At 38.8% G+C, this 22,820-nt stretch overlaps 1 protein-coding gene across 3 annotated transcripts in view; it reads left to right on the top strand.

Moving 5' to 3' along the window:
• Window positions 1–22,820, top strand: part of HEPACAM2 (HEPACAM family member 2) — a 44,066-nt gene that overhangs the window by 236 nt on the left and 21,010 nt on the right. For all 3 annotated transcript variants that reach the window (XM_025206811.1, XM_025206808.1, XM_025206810.1), the window contains exons 2-4: window positions 4,219–4,569; window positions 6,051–6,335; window positions 12,499–12,795. In XM_025206811.1, coding sequence (XP_025062596.1) covers window positions 4,219–4,569; window positions 6,051–6,335; window positions 12,499–12,795 — 933 coding nt within the window. The remainder of the gene's footprint in view (window positions 1–4,218; window positions 4,570–6,050; window positions 6,336–12,498; window positions 12,796–22,820) is intronic.

The following is a 22,820-nucleotide window of genomic DNA, read 5'->3' as shown; positions in this document are numbered from 1 at the left end:
TTTTTTTTTAATTTTTGCATTCTTTTTAAAAAAAAGTCAGCCTACATGTATTTAACCTAGTAGTATGCTTTTTAAGTACAAAAGCAGAAAGTTTGTCAGCTATTGTATAATACTTGTTATATGTGATTTTTAAGTAAAACGTCATCACTGAATATGTTATATGTTTGTAACGTTTAGCCTGACAGTTGTTGTTGTTTGTCTAAAACTATCTTCTGAAAGTGAATTTAGTTTGTTTGACAGTATAGTATTATCTTTCAGTTTCCCAAAATAATGTCTGGTTGTGAAGATGCAAAAGTAATAAGGTACTATTTACACATGTTGCTTTGGTATACAATCTTGATAAGGGTATCCTTAAAGAAAAATATACTTTTCATGCCCAGGTTACTTGAGGAAAATAATTTACAAAAAACAAAAAAAAATGGTTCAAGGAAATAATCTAATTTTGGCACTGCTACATTTACTGGGTGAAAGGACAAGTTTAATCTGGCTAGGATTTTTTTAATAATCACTATGATTATGATTTTATATTTTGAAAAGAAGAATAATATAGATTTTATTAAAGTTTAAGTTTCCAACTAACTCCTACCACAGACTCTCACCTGGTCATTTAATAGAGCAGAGGCTGCTTTCCTGCTCATAATACTTTCTCCTCGGTACGCAGGGTACTTAGGTGCCACTATTATAAGCATACATTTGTCATCCATGCATTTGACAGAAAAGAATGCCCCAGGTACTTTTCTAGAAATCTGCTGCAATGTTAGATACAATTCTCTTTTTACCTCTCTAATGTTATTTCTAAAACTTTTTAGAATCAAGGTTTGTTTTATTTAGTTATTTATATAAGGAATCTGTAACATTGTAAATGTATCTTTCTATAACATAAATTTAAGTGATATTGGCTTTACATTTCTTTCCTCTGCTTGAAGAACTTAATTTACTGTAAAGTATTTTGCTAAATTTGGAGTTCAGTCCTTTGTGAAGGGGAATTTTATCTGACATTTGTAGTTTTACATCAGTTGAGCTTGCAATTCCCGAAAAAATACATTAATAAGGATTTTTAGTAACACTGAATATTTTCAATTAATTAAAAAAAAATACTTCTTGCCTGCTATATGTGTATAACATCTTTGTTGAAGCCTTCACTAAAGTCTAATGTTATTTCTGTACTTGGTTTCTAAATCGTTGTATTTAAGTGCTAAGTCATACATGAAGAAGTCATGCCAACATACACTTTCAGATACAGACCTTTATAAACTTTTTCATGTATGGATTGCTTTCTATTACTATAACACTCTAATTTTGTGATCAAAGGCATGGTCCAAATCCCACTGAAGTCAATAAAAGTCTTTCCATTACCTTCAGTGTGCTTTTGTCAGATGTATATATAAAGCAAACATCTACAGAAATGTTGTTCCATTAAGGATAGGAAAACTTGGGCCTCTGGACAGAGTAGATAAGCAATATGTCTGAACTCTAGGACTTATAAAAACTATGGTGCTTTCCCCCTTGTGTAGGCATTTACATCTGTGAAAAAAATCACCGTTCTGATTTTTGCCCACCTTTTATACAGGATGCTAAACAGTTGAGAATAGAATCGTATTTTTTCTAGGATAATAAAAAGGATGTGTGCTTTAAATTTCAGGGAATAATGAAACCTCACTAAGCAGGTTTCAGTTTATGCAGTAAACACAAAATATGATGTCATAGTTTTTATTTAAACTAAAGCGGCAGACTTTGTTTTATGTAAATAGTAGCTCTGTTGTGCTTGCTAATACTCAAAAGAGTGATATGGAAGCAAAACATAGATCACTTTGAGTTCCAGATGGAGGTCACTTTGGTAAAACCAAAAAGTTTATAGTCAATATAGAAAAACTAGCTTTATAGAGTCTATGTTACTGGCAAGAAAAACACATTAAATTTAGCAAGTTATACATAGCCATATGTTTAGATTTTGACTATTCTTAATTACTGCATGAGATAACATGATGTGAAAAATGGAATTTCCTGAACAATTGTCTTTAAAATTGATTTCATTATATATTCTGAGAGGTTCATGTAAGTATCTTAACATCTATATACTTAATGGGGTGAAACTAAATTAAACCTAGTGCTCACTAGTTTTATTTTTCATTTTGAAAAATGGTTGATTAAGTTAGGCTTGCAAGTGCATGTTTATGTATGCATAAAACAAGTACCTTGTTTTTTGAAATGCTGAATACTAAGCACTCCTATCAACTATTATGGGATATATAGGACACACAGCATTTTGGAACTCAGGCAACTTAATGTAAATGTAAATTTAGAAGCCTAATTTTAGGCATCCTTTTCATTTTATTAAAATTTGACCAAGTTTACATTGGTAGGGACTATAACTCCTATCCTAGATGTAGCTGAAGTAACACGTGTATATATGAAAGTTTCAGAAAATAACAGTAATTTCAAAATAAAACCACTTTGTGTGTAATGATCACTTACTGGGCCACATTGCTTCCCTAAATAGTCATAAAGAATGGGCGTGTCTGATGCTGCCATCATCAGTGTTCCCTGCTGCTATAAATTTTCCCCATTATGTCACAGGCATATAGCATGGGCTACTGTTTAGCTGTTAGATTCTGAAACACCTCACACTTTACGTATTTCATCAATAAAATATACTACTGGGTTACTGCCACTATTATTGTGAACAGTAGTATATTATCCTGTGATTCACTTATTGTAGACATGGATAAAATGTTAGGGACTCAAGTCCAGTTGGCTTTTAACAGAATTTAAGTTCCTGGGTTATTCATGTGCTTCTGAAAACTTTCCAGGATAGCGTTAACCAAAAAATCAGACAAAATTGGTCTTGAAACCGTATTTCACGTGATATTTGCTTGCTGGCAATATTATTAAGAATTAAGTGAAGGTCTACTCCATTAACTTGAGTTCATTGTAGCATTTAATTGCTTCTTCAATATAAGTGATTCTGTTAGAAGTTTAAATGTTTGGACTTGTCTTCATCAAAACTCTGATGAAGACTTTTATTTAGGAACCCAAAGTCAACCAACATTACTCTTAAAAAAATCAATGTTTAAAAAAACTCCCTTATCTAAAAACAACTTCTCCAATACTCACTTCCTTATGCCCATACAGATGTTCCCACACATTGATTAAACCTGATCATATCATCAGAGCATGAAAACAGGGAAGTTTGCACTGAGTCTGTTAAAGCCCCACCCCAACAGACTACTGCCCTGCAGCTCATTGTCCTGAAGAGGGAAATAATGTTACTTCCTTTATCTCTCCTGTTCTGTGCTCAACTGGCTCTAAATGTTCCCAGACAGTAACATATAGACCCATTTTTCTCCACAAATTACTATGGACACGTGAAATATGGCTTTTAACCTCTCAATTTCTCTTTGTTTCATTGGTAGTGACCCTAGTGTGACAAAACCAAGCGTTTTTTCTTTGCTGTACATTAAAGAGACTGTGGTTTAGTTGTGATAGTGGTCTCTGCACTGATGCTCCTTTTCTAGGCATTAATTCATCCCTCACATATTACTTTTAACTACGGTCATACCTTTGATGTTCAAACTTGCCCTTTTTCCTATTTTCTGCCAGTTACCTGTTGGAAAAAATATTTATAGCAGATGCTACTTTTATAGATGCTGCTATGCTGATATCATACCATATTATTAGTCTCTGAAAGCTAGACAAGCTTATAAATTAGCTGGGATAATAACAAAGGATGATGGGTTGTATTGGCTGGTCCTTACCTATTCATTTTCAGATTTTCACCATGGGGGGAGGGTGTTGTTTTTTGAGACTAAGTTTGTTGTAAAGGGAATTTGATGTTTAGTAGTATTAGCTGGACTTTGTCAAAACACCTCCAACCTTACCTATTTCATGAAATAATTTGTTTAGGAATTGTTGTTTTATTTACTCTACAGAGCATCAAGATTAAACAGCAACAACACAATCTTCCAATGCCTCTTTTGATTTTTGTTAAACTTCTGAAAAACATTCTACCCCAGGAATAGACATATATTTAGTTTCAGGAAAAATGGAGTAGTTTTCAAATAAAACTTGGTCCAACTCCAGTAAATCACTAGCTGTCTTTCCATGGGAGCAGGATCAGATCTATTAGAAAGAAGTTTAATTATGGCAATAATTTCTCCATGAGAATTTCCATTTAGAATTTGCTGTTTCCAGTTTTACCTACTTTGTACTTGTATACAGGTATTTGTTCTGCACTGAAGTTGACAGTACCCTCACATACTATCCAGGGCATTGAGGGGAAGCCACTCAATCTTGCTGTTGACTACAATTTCAACATCACAGCTTCAGAAATCCAAATAATATGGCTGTTCGAAGGACCTCCAACTACGCTTAAATATTTACTTAGTTCTGTAAACCAGTCAGTAGTTCCAGATTTGGAATATCAGCAAAAGTTTACCCTCATACCACCAAATGCATCTTTGATGATCAATCCTCTACATATTAGTGATGAAGGCAATTACATTGTAAAAGTCAATGTTCGTGGAAATGAGACAATAGCAGCCAGTCAAAAAATTCAAGTAGCTGTTGATGGTAAGTAAATAAAATACTGTTTTTCCCCCCATGTTGCAAACAAAACTGCACATTAGTGAAGAACTATTCATCTGGAATCCCCTACAGGTTTATAGAATTCAATCTGACTCTGCATGGACAAATCCACTGGCAGAGAAGTCATGTTATGCTTATTTTCTAGAACTGTAGGAGTTAAGCATGACAGCAGTTTATTACTAAACAAACTTAAAATACTGATTGTTACCTTATTCATCTCAAGTAAATCCAACTGGGTTTGTGTAGACACCATATCACTAATGTGTAATTGGATGAACCACAGTGACCTTAGGAAGTGATCTGTTTTCATACAGCTTGATTCTGCCACCCTTATTTGCCTTGAGGCTGCAATAATTTTCACATAGTACTTTTTTCTTCTAGTTGGGACCCACTCTTTGAGGTGACTTTTAGAGGCAGATGCCTATTCAGGATTCTATACTGCAAAGGAGCTAGAGATTGGGTTCATATAACCTGAAAGCCAGCTCTGAAGACAAACCTATGGCTCTAAGTGTAGGGCCTTGTGTGAGCTAGGCTTCCTTTCTCCTACCTGTCAATAGGTACAAAAAGATATGGGTCTGTTCTCCTGTTAGTGCTAGTACTAGTAGCTACTAGTTTTAGTAGCGTCCATTAATGTCAGTGAAAGTTATTCATATGTATGGAAAAAACACACGTGTGTATCTGGTTATTCCTTTTTTCCCCAAGAGAAAATAACACCAACCTGTCTTGATCTGACTGCAGGTGATGAACAGTCCCAGAATAGGGGTGGGAGGAAGTAAAAGAGCACAAAAGAGGGCACCTCTTGCAAGGGTCTCTTCACCAACTGGTCAGCAAGATGGTCATGGGAGGTTGGCTCTTCATCTCTTCATTAATTTAGATTTTGATCTGGGTATCTGGAATCTGGCTTTTTGTGATTGCCAAAGGACCAGCTTCCAGACTAAAAAGGGAACCCAGTAAACCCTTTTATTTACAGGAGAAGGGGAGATCTGAAGTCTTTGCATACCATAATCCCCCCTGTGATACCTTTTGTTCCTGTCATGGTGTAAAGGGGGAAGCATTCACGAGCATGAGTTGAATCCTACTGGTAGGCTGAGGATGGGCTATCCAAATTATGGGAGACAAGGTGGGAGCCCTCTTAAATGTCTAAGCTTAATAAGGTTGTGACTTGTTGCTTAAAACCACCCCTGTGACTGCTATTACTTGCATGTCCTAATCAAAAACATACTTGCCCTCCAATCTTTATGTCATATTCTCAGTTAATATAAATCTTCCTAGCTTTATTACCATGACTGAAAGTATGTCTGTTGGCACCAGATGATGTTTTGAACTTTTAAGAATGTAAAAACTGAAGTGTAAACACTTTCTAAAAAAAGGTAAATGTCATTTATATCACCTGGGCAGTAAAGGAGATCTACTGATATTCTAAATGGCAACTCTTGTTTATAACCCTTCATGTCTCTATCTTACAGTTCCTGTCACAGAGCCAATTGTACATACCCAACCTTCTTCAGGGGCAGTGGAGTATGTGGGGAACATTACACTAACATGTACTGTGAGAAAAGGGACAAGGGTAGCTTACCAGTGGATGAAAAATGGGAAACCTATCCATGCCAGCCCTAGTTACACCTTTTCCTCAAACAATGACACACTTTTGATTGTTCCCGTTGTGAAAGAAGACATTGGAAATTACAGTTGTTTGGCAACCAACCCTGTCAGTGTGATGGAAAGTGAGATAATTACACCAATTATATATTGTGAGTATATTAAATATTCATGAATACTTTTGTCTAACTGAGCTTTCTAGAGAGACAACTGCTAACTGTAGAATAGGAAGAAAGCACTTAATTTGTGTTTATATGATGGTTTCCACTCAAAGCAGACTAGACTAATAAGCCAGCTGTACTGCTCCATAATAATTTAATAAAGAACATACTAAACTTTATGGAGCTGTTAAAGATTAGCTTCAGCTGCAGAATTCAGGTCTGAATTTCAAACACCTCAAAATGAAAAGGCCATCAAACTTGGGCAGGGTGGGTACCAGTAGAATAATTGTGCAGTACATGAGAAACTGGATAAAAGGGAGGAATCAATGAGTAGTGCTAAAAAGAGAAATATCAGGCTGGAAGGAATTAATTAAAGGAATTTCTACAGGATAGGTCTCAGGACTGATCTTGCTTATTATTTGTATTAGTCACCTTAGCACAAGAAGCGGATATGTTCTTAAGAAACTGGCCAAAAATACCAAGTTAGGAGGTATCATCAACATGAAGGAGGAGCAGGATGCTATACAGAAATAACTGGATAACCTTGCAGACTGGAGCAATACGAATGGCATGAAATTCAGCAGTATAAGATGTAAGGTTATGCAGTTAGGGAATAATACCAAGAATTTCTGCTATAAGATAGAGACTTACCAGTTTGAAAAGACTGAGGAGGAAGGACCTAGGTATGCTACTTGATTACATGATGACTGTGAACCACCAGTGTGTTGCAGCCATGGAAAAGGTAAATGCAATCCTAGGATAAAGGCCTAGATTAGACCAGTAATAATATGAAAAATATGATGACGATATTAAGCAGGTTATGCAGTTCATTGGATAATGGCAAAGCCTTTACTGATAAAGGACACTGATATGAATGAAATAATCTGCTTAAAATAAAACCAACAATTTGTCTAAACTGTCTCCAAGTCAGTACATTTATTCACAGATGAAAAATTCTTTATTGATTTTTGAGGTGTTGGAGGTGAGGATTTTCATTATCACCATACCAGTGTTACAAAGATTCCCCCAAAAGCTAATATTGCTCTAGATCAGTAGTTCCCAACCTTTTTTTTATGCACCTCGCTGCTGGGAGCAGAGTGTGGTGTCGGTGGCAGCCCAGGGGTGGGGGAGCTCCCAGCAGGTAGCACAGCTCATCTTTTCTGTGCGGCACCACTGGCATTGCCCCTGAGACCCTAATTTGGGTCACAACCTGGAGTTGGGAACCACTGCTCTAGATATTGGATTAGATGACTTCCTGAGGCCCCTTTTGCCCCTAGTTTTCTGTGATTCTGTATACATTGCATTTTCTTTATGCCATATCTGACTTTCTAATCCAGTATTTTTAATGACATGCAGAGGTGAATTATATATCCATCCTTCAGTGTCAGCCACCCTACTGAGCTGAGGAAAGAGAGCCAATTCTGCCCAGTGAAGAATATATTATAGCAAACATGGATAAAGGGACTTTTAGCTGGCTTTTTTTTAAATTAGAGTTATAAAAATAATATGTAGGAGCTGAGGGGAAAGTTGTGTTTCTACCCACACCAAGCAGAGGACCTATAACAGCTCTAAAGTGAAATGACCAGTTCTAGCAGTTTATTAACTGTCTATGGTGAGAAAGTAACAAACTGGCTTTCGTAAGGGAACAGGTTTTCAAAGGCAGTATGTGCACTGCTGCACTTGTATATCCTTGATTTGGATATTTTTTTTAGGAACAAAAAGGTTTAGATCAAGGGCCACACATGCATGAATTCATTGTCCGTGCTGCTTTTCTAGCCTTAATAAGAAATGAATATGAAAGATAAACAGAAAGATGACAAAATAAAATGTTACAGCAAAGCTGAAACCCACAATAACATGACAAGCTTCTTGCAGTATAGTAACATGGGATACATATCTCATATGTTGCTTCCATTCTGATTTATATATCAGTCCTTGACAAATTCTGATAGATGACAACTGTATTTAGTTTCAGCATCTACTAACCTCCAAAGAATATATTTGCATTGGTAACCACAATGAGAAGGAAGTAGCCTTTATATGCAGCTCCTATATTATTCATGAAAACAAGTGGATTATTCTATGGATATCTTTCCAAGTTCAGGCAGCAATTCTCTGCATGCTGGGCTATATTTCAGAATTAAGTATTGTACTGCCTCTTGCCTGATTTAAAGCTGATAAAAAATTAAAAGCAATTATTCTTGTAAAATTTTAAAATATCAAAGTTACCTTAATATCAAAATGTTTGATATTGGGTTTTTTTTAATATTTGGGGTTTTATGTTTCTCAAAAGCATAAAGGAAAAATTAACAAGCTACCTGTCAAAATGTTTACCAAAAAAATTAATATCATATTTTGCAATATTTGCGTAAATCTTTAGCCATTGGCCAAGAAAGAACAGTACTTGAAGTTCTTTCCATGTTCTCATTAGGTTTAGTAGACTCACTACCTCCATTCAATTTTCAAGTCAGTTTAATCAGACTAGCCTCTGCCACAGTTTACAGGGTTTTTTGTCTTTTAGCTACCACTTGTCAATAATAATCTAGTACAGGCTCCAGGGTCTGTACGCACCATATGCCAGTGCTGCAGGGAGTTTCTGTAAGTGATAAAAAGGTCACTCACAGTAAATACCTACCATCTGCTCAGAAACTACATGGATAACAGTCTCATGATGATAGGAGCAATCTGAAATATTCCCACAGAGCAGTAAATTGTTACTCAGAATAGGTGATTTATTATTTTACACGTCATTTACTAAACAGGCTTTGCTGAAGCAAGAGATTCATTTCTTCCAGGAATGATACTAAAATTGAGGATAAGAATTGAGTGAACCAAGGAAGGAATTATTTTTAATCAAAAACTTCTTTGGTTCAGTCGATGTTACATGTGAATATTATTCTATTTGTCTATTAATTCTAAAAATAATGCATCTCACAGTGCTTAACAAGTAAACACCTCATTCAGAAAAATCATTACAAGAAAGGGAGAGAACTGATAAGTCTGCTTGCATGGCTGTTGTAGCAGAAGCTGCTGCACTCATTGAGAGATAAACATAATGGAACACATCTGCACGTTGCCTTATGTCACTTATGTTGCTGTGCTGCATGCTACGGTGACGTAGCAGTCATGTGAGTCTACACGTGATCAGCAGCTACATTGCCATAGCAGCACACTCTTCCATTTTAGCACACCGCTATGGCGACACAGCAGGAAAATCTAACCATGTGCCGCATGCACGGTGCAGTATGAGCGGTTACTGAGCTGTACTTTACTGAGCTGTTCCTTTTGGAAGTACTAAAGCATGGTGACATGTATACACACCCATTTAGTCCTAAAGAGAAGTTGCCAGTTTATCTGCATCTAAGAAACCATGTCTGAAATACAGATGAAAATAGCTTTAAATGAAGTTATGAATCTGCTCCTGCTGTCATGTCTGAATAGCACTACACTGCATATTAGATTCTCATGACACTGCATATCAAGTAGGGAGACCACGCAATGTAGCTGTCTGGATTCATACACCAGCCTGCACTGTATTGTAATGTCACAGTGCTTTTCTAATGTCCTTATTAGATTTAGTAGTCTCACTACCTGCATTAAATTTTGAAGTCAGTTTAATCAGACTAGCCTCTGCCACAGTTTTCAGGGTTTTTTGTCTTTTAGCTACCACTTTTAAAGCAGCTTTTCTAGCGCATCCTAGGAATTTTCAAATTTCTTATACAGAAGTGTAATGATCATGTTAGTGTTTTTCATTTATGTAGTACTATGATCAGTATGATGGTGCACTGCATTGTGGTGCCGGATATTAGCAAAGTGTCTAGTTTCATTCAATTGAAGACTATGGGAACCCTCCCATTATATTTTTTGGAAGTAGGAAAAGATGCTTAATGAACACTCTAATACCATATTCCTAAGTATGGTTGGATTCAGTGACTACATATGAAGACTGACTATATTACCAATAGAAATACAATCTGTTTTGGAAAATAAAATCACGAAGGCAGGGAAAATGAATGGCTGGGTGGTAACAGCTGTCAGAAGGTACCAAAAAGCACAAAATAGCATATTGATTCTTAAAATTAATTCATTTTGAACATTTTTATTGCATATAACAGAAAAATAGCATTGCTTTGAGTGCATCCCAACAAAAGAATTTGCCTGGCTTTTCATCCCCAATCAGGTGCTAGGTTTTTGGAAGGCCTTGCAAAGGAAAGGCCAATAAGAATGGGAACCAAGAAGCTGAAAGGCAGACTGTGGAGAGTTCATCTAAATTCAGAAATACTTATAATGATGTAGTAAACAGACTTCCTAGGAACAGAAAACGGTGGAAACAATGTAGGGATAGCAAGTTCAGAACCTGGCATAGAAAAGCTTCATTTTTTGTCCTAGTGTCACCTAATAGATGAAGTTGGAGCACCACTGATGCAATTCAAAGTGAGTTTTTCTTATACTTCCCAAGTAAGAAACTGTTGTAATCTATAGTCTTGATTAGAATGGGAAAGAGAGAAGCCTTCCCTTAATACTAAGTATAATGGAAAGAGAGCTAAATAATCTTGTATTGTGGCATCAAGATAAGGCTAAAAGTGGGCCGTCTTGATTCATGGTATTTCTTTCATTCTCTGGTGGGTGTATACCAATGTAATTTATTTAAATTCTTCCTCAAACGGGAAATTATAAAACAGCTAGTTTTACATTGCTTATAGTTTCTTTGCCTGTGTGTTGCTCAGAGATAAGTCAATCTCATAAGAACACCATAAATCAAAATGTATAAGACATTTTCCTGGTAAGTGATGAAAAGGAAGTCAGAATTATGCCAAAAGTCTAGCTAACCTTACAGAATTTTCAGCTTCACAAATTGCTGCTCATTTCTTGGTTATTTTTATGTTATTGCTTCCAAAGAGGCACACTAAAAATAGATATGTTGTTTGCTTATACCTGCTAATATGGACATATCAGATTATTGATTTAGCAATCTTTTTGTTATAACATAATGTAAGAGTAATTTAGCAGTAGCTTGGTAGAATAATAGAGCCAAGGTTCATTAGTAAAAATATGTCTAACATCTGCTTTGAATACTGCTTTGTGGCTCAGCACCTGTCACTATTTGGGTTATGAGCATTAGTTTCTCATCTGAACCTTATGATATTTGATAAACAATGTGGTGATAATCTGGTTTCTGTACACTAAGAAGCTGCTCCAAGAGAGGCAAGTTTCCATTGCTGCATCGTCTATTATATTTCTTATACTTAATTGCTTACAAAGCAAGATTTTATTCTTACATTTAAAAAACTAAGAGAAGTAATAATGGTCTCACATTATCTAGCTAAAACAGCAGTTGAAATATTCTTATCATAATCCAATACATTTGGTTTTCTTTATTCTACTGTGCAGATGTAGGACAACACCATAAAATATTGAGCTGCTGGACTTTTTGACTAACAGATACATTGTAGCTGGACAACTCTCTTTCACCTAAGCCTTTTCTAGTTAGGGCCAAACATGGGTTTGCTATTGCAGGAAATGTTGAAATACCTGAAATGCAGTAAAAAGAGGGAAAGGTTAAAGTTTTCTTTAAAGGTCATTTATGAAAAACAAATTGTCTGAGGGTATGGGAGACACACCCTGCTATGTCTTACTAAGGGTAGGATAGTTTCATAAGTAAATACTGTATAACAAGTATTACAATAAATGTTTACATAGGTATATGTCAATGCCAATTTAATGATCTTTACAAGTAAACAGAAATAGATTATCCCAGTAACCTTTGTATTTAAGTATAAAGGGTCAAATGTACTCCATTGCAGAGAATGAAAAGAAGGCATATGGTTTCAATACACCATTCTTCCAACACTGCTTCAGTTCTACCTAAGGTTCTTTTGAGAGAATAAAAAGTATGCAGGCATTCTGGCCTTATGCTGTTTCTCTGCACATGGTTGAAATTCACCTTAGCAAATCAACGTCAAGTGGTCACATTGTGAGCTAAGACCATTACATGTCAAACTGAATTAATCTGAGGCCTTTGAAATCAAAATAATTGAACCTAATGGGAGCAAATTGAAAGGCAAAGTCTGGCTCTTAAAAAAATTAAATAAAAAATATATGTAAACTTTTATTTTCTCCATTATAATAATTTTTCTTGTTCATATTAATACAGATGGGCCTTATGGACTTACAGTTAATTCAGATAAAGGCCTGAAAGTTGGAGAGGTGTTTACGGTTGATGTAGGAGAAGATATTCTTTTTGATTGCTCAGCAGATTCCAATCCACCAAATACTTATTCATGGATTCAAAGGGCTGATAATGCCACCTATGTTATCAAATATGGCCCCCATCTGGAAATTCCATCGGGTAAAGTGACCCAGAGAACAATAGATTATATGTGCTGTGCTTACAATAACGTGACTGGGAAACGAGATGAAACTCATTTTACAGTGATAATTACTTCTGTGGGTAAGTACATTGAATATATAAAATTGCAAATCCAAGATGAATATAGCATATAAATGTAGTGTTCAGATCAGAGGAACAAATCAACTGGACTGCTAGTTAATGAATAGCTAATACACCATCCTGATACATTGAAATTCCTTCTTTTTAGAAATACTTGAGAAGCTGAAATCTTAGCATTAATCAGGTGGAAGGGATTTTGCTATTTGTTTCAATATATCGTATAATGCACAAGATTATCGTATAATGCACTTGAGTCCAGATCCTTTAAGGCAGTGGTTTTCAAACTATGTTCTGTGGAACCCTGGGGATCCATGATAGGTCATCAGGGGTTCTGCAAAAAGAGATTGAGGGTAATGGTAGAGCAGGCCAGGAGGCAGTGCTCCACAGTAGCTGGGTTGGGTTGCCTGGCTCCATGTCAGTCTTCAGGATAGGGGTAAGGGGTCCAGAGCAGAAACGGTACAAAGGTTTCAGTGACTTTAGAAGTTTGGAAAACACTGCTTTGCAGTCTTAAGAAACCTAATTCCCAGTGAAGGAGGATCTGGGCCTTTGCCCTCTGAGCAAAGATACAACATTGCTTGCCAGCACTACCTTGCAATAACCGATTAAAGAAGAATTGAATTTTTTTGTATTCTCTGAGTTTTCTGTAAGACTAGAAAAAAACAATGATGGGAGAAAGAGGATTATAATTACAATGAACCCTGAACTGGGACCTCAAACTGAATATCTATGGAGGGCACCCAGACTCTGTTCAAAGACACATTCTCTCTCTCTCTCTCTTTAATCATGAATTATAAATGCTGTAGAGGCAAAGTGGCCATCAAACATTATGAACAAGATGGTGCAATTATGATGAGAATGACCAGGAAAATGGCCAGGAAAAATGGGCTGCATTAAAACAGCACTTTAAACTCTGCATGCTCCCATGCTGAGCCCAGCACATGCCCAGTAGAGGCAGCATGTTAGTTGGACCCAGATTGCCTGATGTCTGTATAGATCAGATGCTTTAGTAAGGATTTTTGGCACTTTTATGTAATAGCTGATTGAATCAGCTTTAGATAAAAGCACCAAAAAGCCCTGCTGAAGCACCCGATCTGTACAGATGCTGTAAAGCTGGGTTGAAGTAACATGCTGCTTCTTCCTGTAACATACAGTTTTGGTTTGTTTTTAAAGTCTGCAGGCCTCCTTAAAATTTGCTGTTAGAATGAGGGTATTAATTTCGTGTGTGCTGATTACCATCTTTGAAGTGCTAAAAAACTGATGGTTTCAATGGTTTCTGAAGACATCTGGGCTAGGGACAGAAATTACACAGAAACCAGTATAAGTGACTGTAAACTGGTTCAAATCTGTAAGATAACAGAAGTTCAGTGCACATGAACTGCTTTCAAAATGGCCAAAACCAGTTTAAGTTACCCTTGATGGATGTGGTATCAGACTAACTGATTTAGGTTAAATTGGTTTATTGAACTTCTGCCTCAGATCCTATCCAGATTCAAGTTAACTCACAGTCCCCCAGCATCCCAGGATGCTTAGCACCTCCCCTGTAGTCCCTCCCCACCCACCTCAGGTTGGGTAGGCTAGCCTTGGCCCAAGCTGTCTGCTCCAGCTGAGCAGGGAGGCAGCTTCTGGTGTGGGCCAGTGCAGACATGTGGCTGCATTTCCAGAATCAAAAGTGAATGCCTGTTCACTAGCTTATCAGTTCAATCTACACAGTTTAACCTAACCTGTGAAGAGTGATTTGATTCAGCCTTGGGATTCTGACTGCCTGTACTTACTTAGCTATGTAGATGTCATTTTTCTTTCAGGTGGCCCTGTGCAAGTTTTTTGCAAGGTACATAGAAATTCATCTTTACTTTCAGTTTGTGACAGATTTATATCCTGTCCTATATTATGCCAAAATTAAAAAAACACAAAAAATTCAGAAAATTTCCAGAAAAAAAGCAGGCGTTTGCTGCAGTTTAACGTTTCTCTCTAATGTCTCTTTATGACTAATTAGAACAACATATTGTACGAGTAGTTAATCATTTTTTAACTAATTACTAAAGATCAATATTTTTTTCAGATGTGGTCAGGTTATTAACATACAATACAATGTGAGACTGTTGCCTTTTAGAAAGTTTAACAACCCTGTTTTGCGTGTACAGGACAAAGAGCTCTGACATTTATAATTAAGATAAACATGGGCAGCAGGTGCCTATTGTTCAGATGGATTTAATACAATCATCACAAATGAAGGCTCCATGGTTTCAAACAGCCCACAAGGAAAATAAGTTAAAATGTTACCATAAAGGCTTAAAAATAAAAACCTTGTAATGACTAAAAAGGGAAAATGAAAACAGAGCTGTTATTTTACATTAGGAATAGAAATGGCATTTTTTCCTGTTAATGAAAGAAAACCCTGACACCTGAAATGCATAGTGAATGCTCTTACTATAATAAGCAAACATTCTGAGATGTTTTTGAAACATGAACTGTCCATATGATTCATATTTTATGTTTAGTTGTACCTAAAACATTAAAAATCAATGTGTATATTTCCTGATTTAAAATATATTAAATTACTTCATAAATTTTTAAAAAGACAATTTAGAGGCAGTGTATTCCATTTTTTTAAATAGAAGATATCTAGATTTTCCTATACTATACAATTTTCCTATTTCAAAAGATTCATTTGTCTAATACCAGCCATCATTCTCCATTCCTTAATTCAGGTAAAACTCCTATTAACATCAATGAAAATTTTGTTTTAGTGCAGGACTGAAGTTTAAATATAAGAATACCCAATGAATTTGATGCACAGGATTTCACTCAGAAGTTCCTACTCAGGCTAAGCTCCTACAGGGATCAATGGGAGTTGTGATGGATTAAGGTCTAAGCAAATACTTTGGCTGGTATTGCTGTGCCCCTCCTATCCCATTTTTCAAGGTAGTGAGTCTGGGCAAAGACTTTCACATCCCTAAACAATGAGCTTAGGGGTTTCAGAAAACCTTATTCAGCTTGTCTGCACCAAGGGCCAAAATTCAGCCATATGGTGCTATACATATATGTCCAGTTAGGATTGGGAAACCTAAAAAAGAAAACAGTTATAAACAGTTCAGCAATTCCACTATACTACTCTCCCTTTACCAAGGCAAGTTGGGGCATGGGCACAAAACTAACTTGCTGTCAGGCAATAACATTTAAAAAAGGTAGATGAGCAGGGCACTAGCCCTGGGTACTGACTTACTGTCCATGCACCTGGATGCTGTGCTAGGTAGTTTCAACCTCATGCAGGAGCACAGCAGCCAGGTGTATGGACATCATAGCAGCTACAGGCAGCAGCTCTTTGGCTCTCAGAACCCCCACAAGATGTAGGGGTTTTGTCCAGGATGAAAAACTTGTTAGTTATGCCTCTGCTATGGGGTCAAATAGTAAGGGGGCTTATAGTTTGTCAGCTACTCTTGTGATAACTACCATATTTACTCACATACCACTTACACCTTTTCCCCAAAACTCAACTTTCCAAAATTGGGGTGCATGTGTTAAGCAAGGAAGCCAATTTTTCTTTACTGGAATAGAAGCAACCATGAAGACACTGCTGTAAGATGCTACCAGCCTCAGGAAGGGACAAGACAGAGTTCACCCTCCAGGGTCAGAGCTACAGTATTAACCCTCTCACAGCCACAGCTGCTGCAGTCAGCATTCAGCCATGACAGGAAACATCTTTTTTATTTCATTCTGCCTTCCCAAAATAAGGTGTGTGTCTTATTTGAGGGCAGTAGTGATGGTAGCTGAGATGGGCTGGTGGTATGCCCTCTGCCAAAGTGGCCTCAGGTTCCCCTATCAGGACCTTTTGCTGTTCTGAAATCCCTCTTTTTGTATTCTTTCTACCACTCTGATGACTCTCCATGTTATGTCCTGTCAGCATATTCCTCTGTGTCACAAACCCATCACATGCACACATGAACTGGTGCCAATGCTGCAATGCTGCAGAGTCCCTTATCTATGCTATGAAACAGTGTGGTAGATGTCTTCAGTTTCCCAGCCTGTGTCTGCTTGTGGTGTGCCTGTGTCAGACACAGTGGGCCTTGAAGGAAACTTTGTCACAAACAGGCTTTTAGAAATCAGCTAACCCTTGCCATTTCCCCCAGACCGTTGATCTAATGCAATGTCTACTTTACCTACAAACCAATTCCCAAAAGCAAACCTCTAAGAACCATTTTCTAGCCATCAATACCCTCCATGAAGATCTTATACTTTCACATCATAAATGGAACATAATCAAGGAAATTACCTAGAATGCTCATGAGATTTGTGGGGAGGACCTCCACCAGTTGTCCTGGGAAAAGTATGATGGCATTCATGATCAGTGGCTCCAATGGACTGGACACTGTGACGAACCCTTAATCATTGTCCAAATGTTACCCATACCCCTCTGACTCAGTCTTTTGCCTCAATATTCCCTAACCTGGCAACCGAGTTTTAGCTAATAAAGTTTAAACAGGCCTCCCATACTGCGGCCAGGGAATGTACAGCCCAAGATGCCTATTAAACCTTTTACTCAGCATTCCAGGTAGCATCCCACTCATCAATCACTGCCTCATCTGATTGTCAAGATAGCTGTTTAAACCAGAGAAACATTCCATGGTCAGAATCTTTTTGGATCCAACATGTTCCCAGCAATTTTACACCTTGTGTACAATGGACAATGCTTTCCTTGTCATCCCAAATAGATGCTTGGTGGTATCATAGCACTAACAGTGCCCCTCATTGTGCAAAAGCCTATAGAAATTCCAAGGGTCAGGCCCTTCCCGCCCAGGGTCAGACCCGTCCTGTACAAGCAGCATTCCTGGTTTCCATCAGGATCCCACCATTCTACTCCTTGTTCTTGATCTTTGCACAAATTCTGGGAATTAATAAAGCTACATTGCATTACTGCTCCTACTATAAAAAGCCTAAAATACATATCTAGCACAAACAAAGCAAAACAAGAAACACAAAAACAAATAAAAGGATGACAACAAAAACAAATGGTCAATTCAGCCTTTTTGATCTTTGGCATGGCTGAACTCTTTCAGGCCCTGGAGGTCTTGCTCCACACAATGCACCATTTCCTGTAGCCACTCCACAGATACTCTGTAACCTATCAAGAAGTTCTGCTTTACAATTCATAGTCTAGCACAGTTAATATCACAACCACTTACAGCAATAGCCAAACACAATTACTATGCACACTTTTCTCTGCATACCAAGCAAACTTCCTGGTACTATAGTGGTGGTCCACATCCTGCAAAACAGAAAGACAAAAAGAGAGGAGCCCAACCCTCTTTAGGTTAATTCATGTCATGGAATTACTTTTGACACTATGGCTGGCTTTTATCAATGGGCCCTGGCCCTTGCCATCTAGGCCTCCATCCTTTTTTTAGTGATATAGTACATCATCTTATCTTCTACTTGTCAAACTTAAGGATGCAGTACAGGTCTCAGCTGTCAATCCATTTATCTGTTAACACTCTGGGCTGGAGTTGATCCAGACAGTCCCCTCTTAGCTCCTTGCAGGGGCTGCTTCTTCAGCAGTCCGTTCTTCTCAAAGTGCAAATGCCTGGGTTGCCTTCTCAAAGCCACACATCTTCTCTCCTTAACCTTCACCAAGGGTTTTCCTGTCAGAGTATGCTCCCTCTAGCTTAGCCTTTTCCCATCAAAGGGTGACCTCCAAGGCAGTGGAAGTTAAGGTTTTCAGGCGCCCTTTCCCTGGGGTGGCAACGTGTGGCATTTTGTAGAGATGACCCCCCTCCCCACCACAAGTAGCTCCACCACATTAATCAGTCAGACCTTTCATCAGATCTCTCTCTTTCTCTCTTGGCTCCACTCTGAGCCTCTGGACCCATCTGGTCTCACTCTCTCCTGGCCACTCCTGGGCCACAAGTTACTGACTCTGACTCTCACACCTTCCAGCCTGAGAGCCCCTGGCTTTCCATATTTTCATGACGTTTGGCTGGGCCCTGCTCTTCAGCCCCTACTCTCAGTCCCTCTCTGAACTCTCTGATAAGACCCATTTTTTTTTCTGTGGCTCAGGCTATCTCTTTCTGCTCTAACTAACTTCTCAGCGCTGACTCTTTGCTTACACAGCAGCATTCTGAGTTTTTGTAAACACCTTCCTGCCTTAACAAGCTGCTAACACTTTCCCTTCTAGCATTAGCCTCTCTATTCTCCGCTTTCTCCCTTTTTTTGTGTGGGGGGGGGGGGGGGGGGGGAGGAGTCATCGTTTACCCCCAGTACCAATGCACAAATCCTCTGACACTGCTTGCAACACAAACACATTAGCACAATGAACCAAAGCCACAAAAGAATACACAGATGGCCAGTAACATTGCTCATCCCCCATCCATGTCTTCCCCCCACCCCCACCCCCTGTGTCCCCTCCTAGCATCCTGGAATGATCAGCTGCCTCCAAAAATCAATTTTTTGTGGTGCTATCTATTCTCAGGGAACACAGGATCACAAGGTATCTGTTTTATATCCCTCTGTCTCCATCAGAAATTGCCACCCCTTTTTTTACCTTGCCATAGCTTGTTTGTGTACCCATGCCCTAAAACTTAGAAAGAATGGGGAGGATCGATCTCATTATAGACATAGTCTTCCAGTAGACATGGCAAGTGTATTGGAAGAAGTTGGTCCTGAATAGGTTACAGTGCTCATGAGCATGTGCACACAAATAATGCAATAAACAACAATATAATTATTAATAATACATTGAATAATTATAATTAATGATAAATGTGCTGGCTGTAAGTATTGTATGGTTTGAGACTCCTACCCAGGGGTCTATGCCCTACCAGTGGCAACAGGATGGAGCCTAGACTTGGTCGCTTGGTCTGACTATGTGATATTATGCTTCTCACCTGACATGACTAGTAATTTATGGGAGGCAGTTCCCCATAGGTGACCTTCCAGACTCCTCACCCTGTTCTCTTCATTGGACTCCAAACCTCCCCTTTACCTCACCCTGGACTCCAACTACATCTGGACTCCAACAGAGATGGATAATGTCAGGAGTTTCTGATGACTCTAGCAACACATGTTCCTTATAGTCACTGTACAGCCATCTTCTCGGCTGGTCCTAATTCCACTATGGCCTTGTTCCATGCTGAGCCTCAGCAGTTGCCAGTTAAATAGCTCAGGCCTTAAAGTCCAGTCCTGGGCCTGATAGCTCCAAATCAATCAATATGCCATGGGGGATAGCCAGTGCTGATTTACCATGCTGGCACAAATCATAAACTTCTCCCAATCTGAGATGCTTGGATAATTGCACATTTCACTGCCCCCAGGCTTGTTGTGTAAAGTCCCTTTGGAAGTCCTGTTGGCTGTATTACCCCCTGGCCCTTATTCTAAAGGTCCAGTTGTGAACTCTGAAGCCTCCTGTAGCCCCTGTTCTATTACAGAGCTTGGGGCCTCGAGAAGGGTGTAGACCATGGGTTCTTCCCTTACCCCTGCGTCCACTAATATTGTCCATGGGGTATGTTCTGGCTGAGTCCTTGGATCTTTGGTTTGGTCCACCTCCACCCAGGGTCACTCGGACCTGAAATTAATCCTGCTGTCTCTGGTCAGCAGCAAGTGTTGGTCCCTGGCTCAGCTTCTGCTGATTGTCTGAGCTGTCAGATCGTGCTCTTCTGAGCACCCTGCTGCTCTGGCTGGGCAGGCTGCTTGGCTGCAGTCTCCGGCTGTCTGCTTCCTGGAGAGAATTCAGCCTGCTGCCCCCCGCCACCATCACTGTGCCCCTGTCTGGGGCCAGAAATACTGCTCCATGCCCAACCCCTACCAATACAGAGCTTAATGCTGCTCTGGAAATGCTGTAGTGTCTTCAGCCTGCCACTGCCAGCGCTGCTCCACACAGGAGTTCAGGATGCTGATCGTCCCTTTCTCCATCTCTATCTCCTTCACAATAAATACAATGTATTTTTTAAGTTTTTAACTGCATGTTCACATATGTTTCTCGCCCAGAGGACCTCTGCTTCATTCATGGTACAGGGAAATGAATTACACTTTCATAGGTCACTATAAATCTGGCATTTTCTAGCTTTTAATTGGTTAACTTCGCAGTGTATGGCAGGTTCTTTTTTCCACCCTCTTTCATACATAATTACATGGATACAATATTTTTTCATGTTGTTTTAATAAGTCTTGTGGAAACATTCTTGCTGTAGAGTGATTCAGTGCTAGATGCAAAATGAAGAATAGTGGAACCAACATGCTACGTAGCTCTACAGTTTATGTGAGAATCTGATCAACAGCCCAGTCCATCAGGGATCTGTAAATCACCAACCCCTGCCATAGCTACAGAACACACAGGTGGAAGAGTTTGGAATTAAAAATATAGCTCTCTTAGCACCTAATGACCAATCTACCGGACAATGCTTCTTTCAGCCTGTAATAAGCTAATGAACTCCCATACCTATACTAGGTAGAAAGAAACTGCAGTCATAATACAAATGCCAGATTCTCAAAATGAATTTTGAACACATTATTCAAAAAAATTAGCCCATTCTAATATTGCAAATACATTCATGATTTATGAAAACTTGAAACATAGCTCAGGAGGCAATTTCAGCTTGGTGGTGTTTGACAACAATTCCCTTCATTATTTGGTATTTGTGATATGACATTGATTACTTAAATCATGTGGTATTCTTTATGATTATTGATTGAAAGACTGAATCTTCTTTGTTTAACAGATGAAGTGTTGTAAATATCACATCTGGTAGCTCTAATACTTATAAAATTGGAATTTGAGACCACTTCCCCTAAAAAACTGTAAGTCAATGGACTATGCAGCCCATTGCTTAAAGAGTACACCATATGTTCAACTCTGTGCCTGATCTCACATAGGACATGACTGCACAATGGGTGTCAGGTAGAGGATTTAGGCCTAGAACCACATAAGTAATTCCAAGTCAAATGGCTCCCCAACCCGTATGGATTTCACTGAGTTAAGCATCAAATATGTTTGAGGAACTAGAATTCATTCTCTTAGATTTGGAGATTTTGGTTCAGTACCTAGTACTGACAAAGACAATACATTATTGAATCATAAATATTGTTATCTGAAAAAAAGCAGCAGAACAGACCTCTGACATGCATGAATTTCTGTTTGTAATATCTGAGCAGTTATACTGGGAATGGGGCTGTACCAGTTTCTAATCTACACTGGTTTCTCTTCCCCCAAGAAGGCATTTCCTTCTTTTCTAACTGGCACCTTTCAGTCTGGGAACTGTGTTCTCTTACTGTAATTATTAGCAATGCTCTAAATGAAACCATGGCACTTTACAAGTTCTGGCATATGGATATAATCTGACTGAGTGTAATCAATCCAATACATTTCCTGCTCTGTGAAACCATGGTTACACATTTTGGTTTTTGTATTTGCACTTGATGAGGTATTTCATTTTATTTATTTAACTAAGGACAGACCCTTTGAGAGAGAAATATTATTTGTCCTGGTGCCTAGTAAGTTAGCCTTTCATACATGAACTGGGAAAAGAGACACATCATGAATACTGCTAGTTAGTAACACATCTTTGCAGAGGGCCATCCCAAACATGCAGGGGACCTGATTAGCTACTGGGAGGGGATGAACTAGTGGCGTACCAAGGAGGGGCCATGGCCCCCGGCTACAGGACTGGGGGGAGCACCAGCCAGGCAGCCAGGCCATAGGTGGATTAATGCACGGGCAAACTGGGCACACATGCCCAGGGGCCCATCCCAGTTCGGGGCCCAGGATCCTCACCAGCAAGGAAGTGAAAGCCGGAGTTGAAACTTGGTTTCTGTTTTCAGTGCTGAGTTTAAAATTGCGTCTTTCATGCTTGCTTCCCTGGGAGCTGAAAGCAGGGCCTCTCCTCCACCAATGGGGCTAGGGGGCCAGGGCTGGGGTCTTGCCTGAAGAGATGCACTGTGCCTGCAGGCCAGGTGACACTGCGTCTTAGGGAGAAGGGGCTGTGCCAGGCCGAGAGTCATACCTTACCTGGGAGGGGGACAGGGGTGCTGTTGGGGCT

The sequence above is a fragment of the Alligator sinensis genome, unplaced genomic scaffold (genome assembly GCF_000455745.1).
Source record: "Alligator sinensis unplaced genomic scaffold, ASM45574v1 scaffold436_1, whole genome shotgun sequence".
Lineage (NCBI taxonomy): Eukaryota > Metazoa > Chordata > Crocodylia > Alligatoridae > Alligator > Alligator sinensis.
The sequence above is the reverse complement of the archived record's forward strand: the minus strand, read 5'-3'. Positions and strand labels throughout refer to the sequence as shown.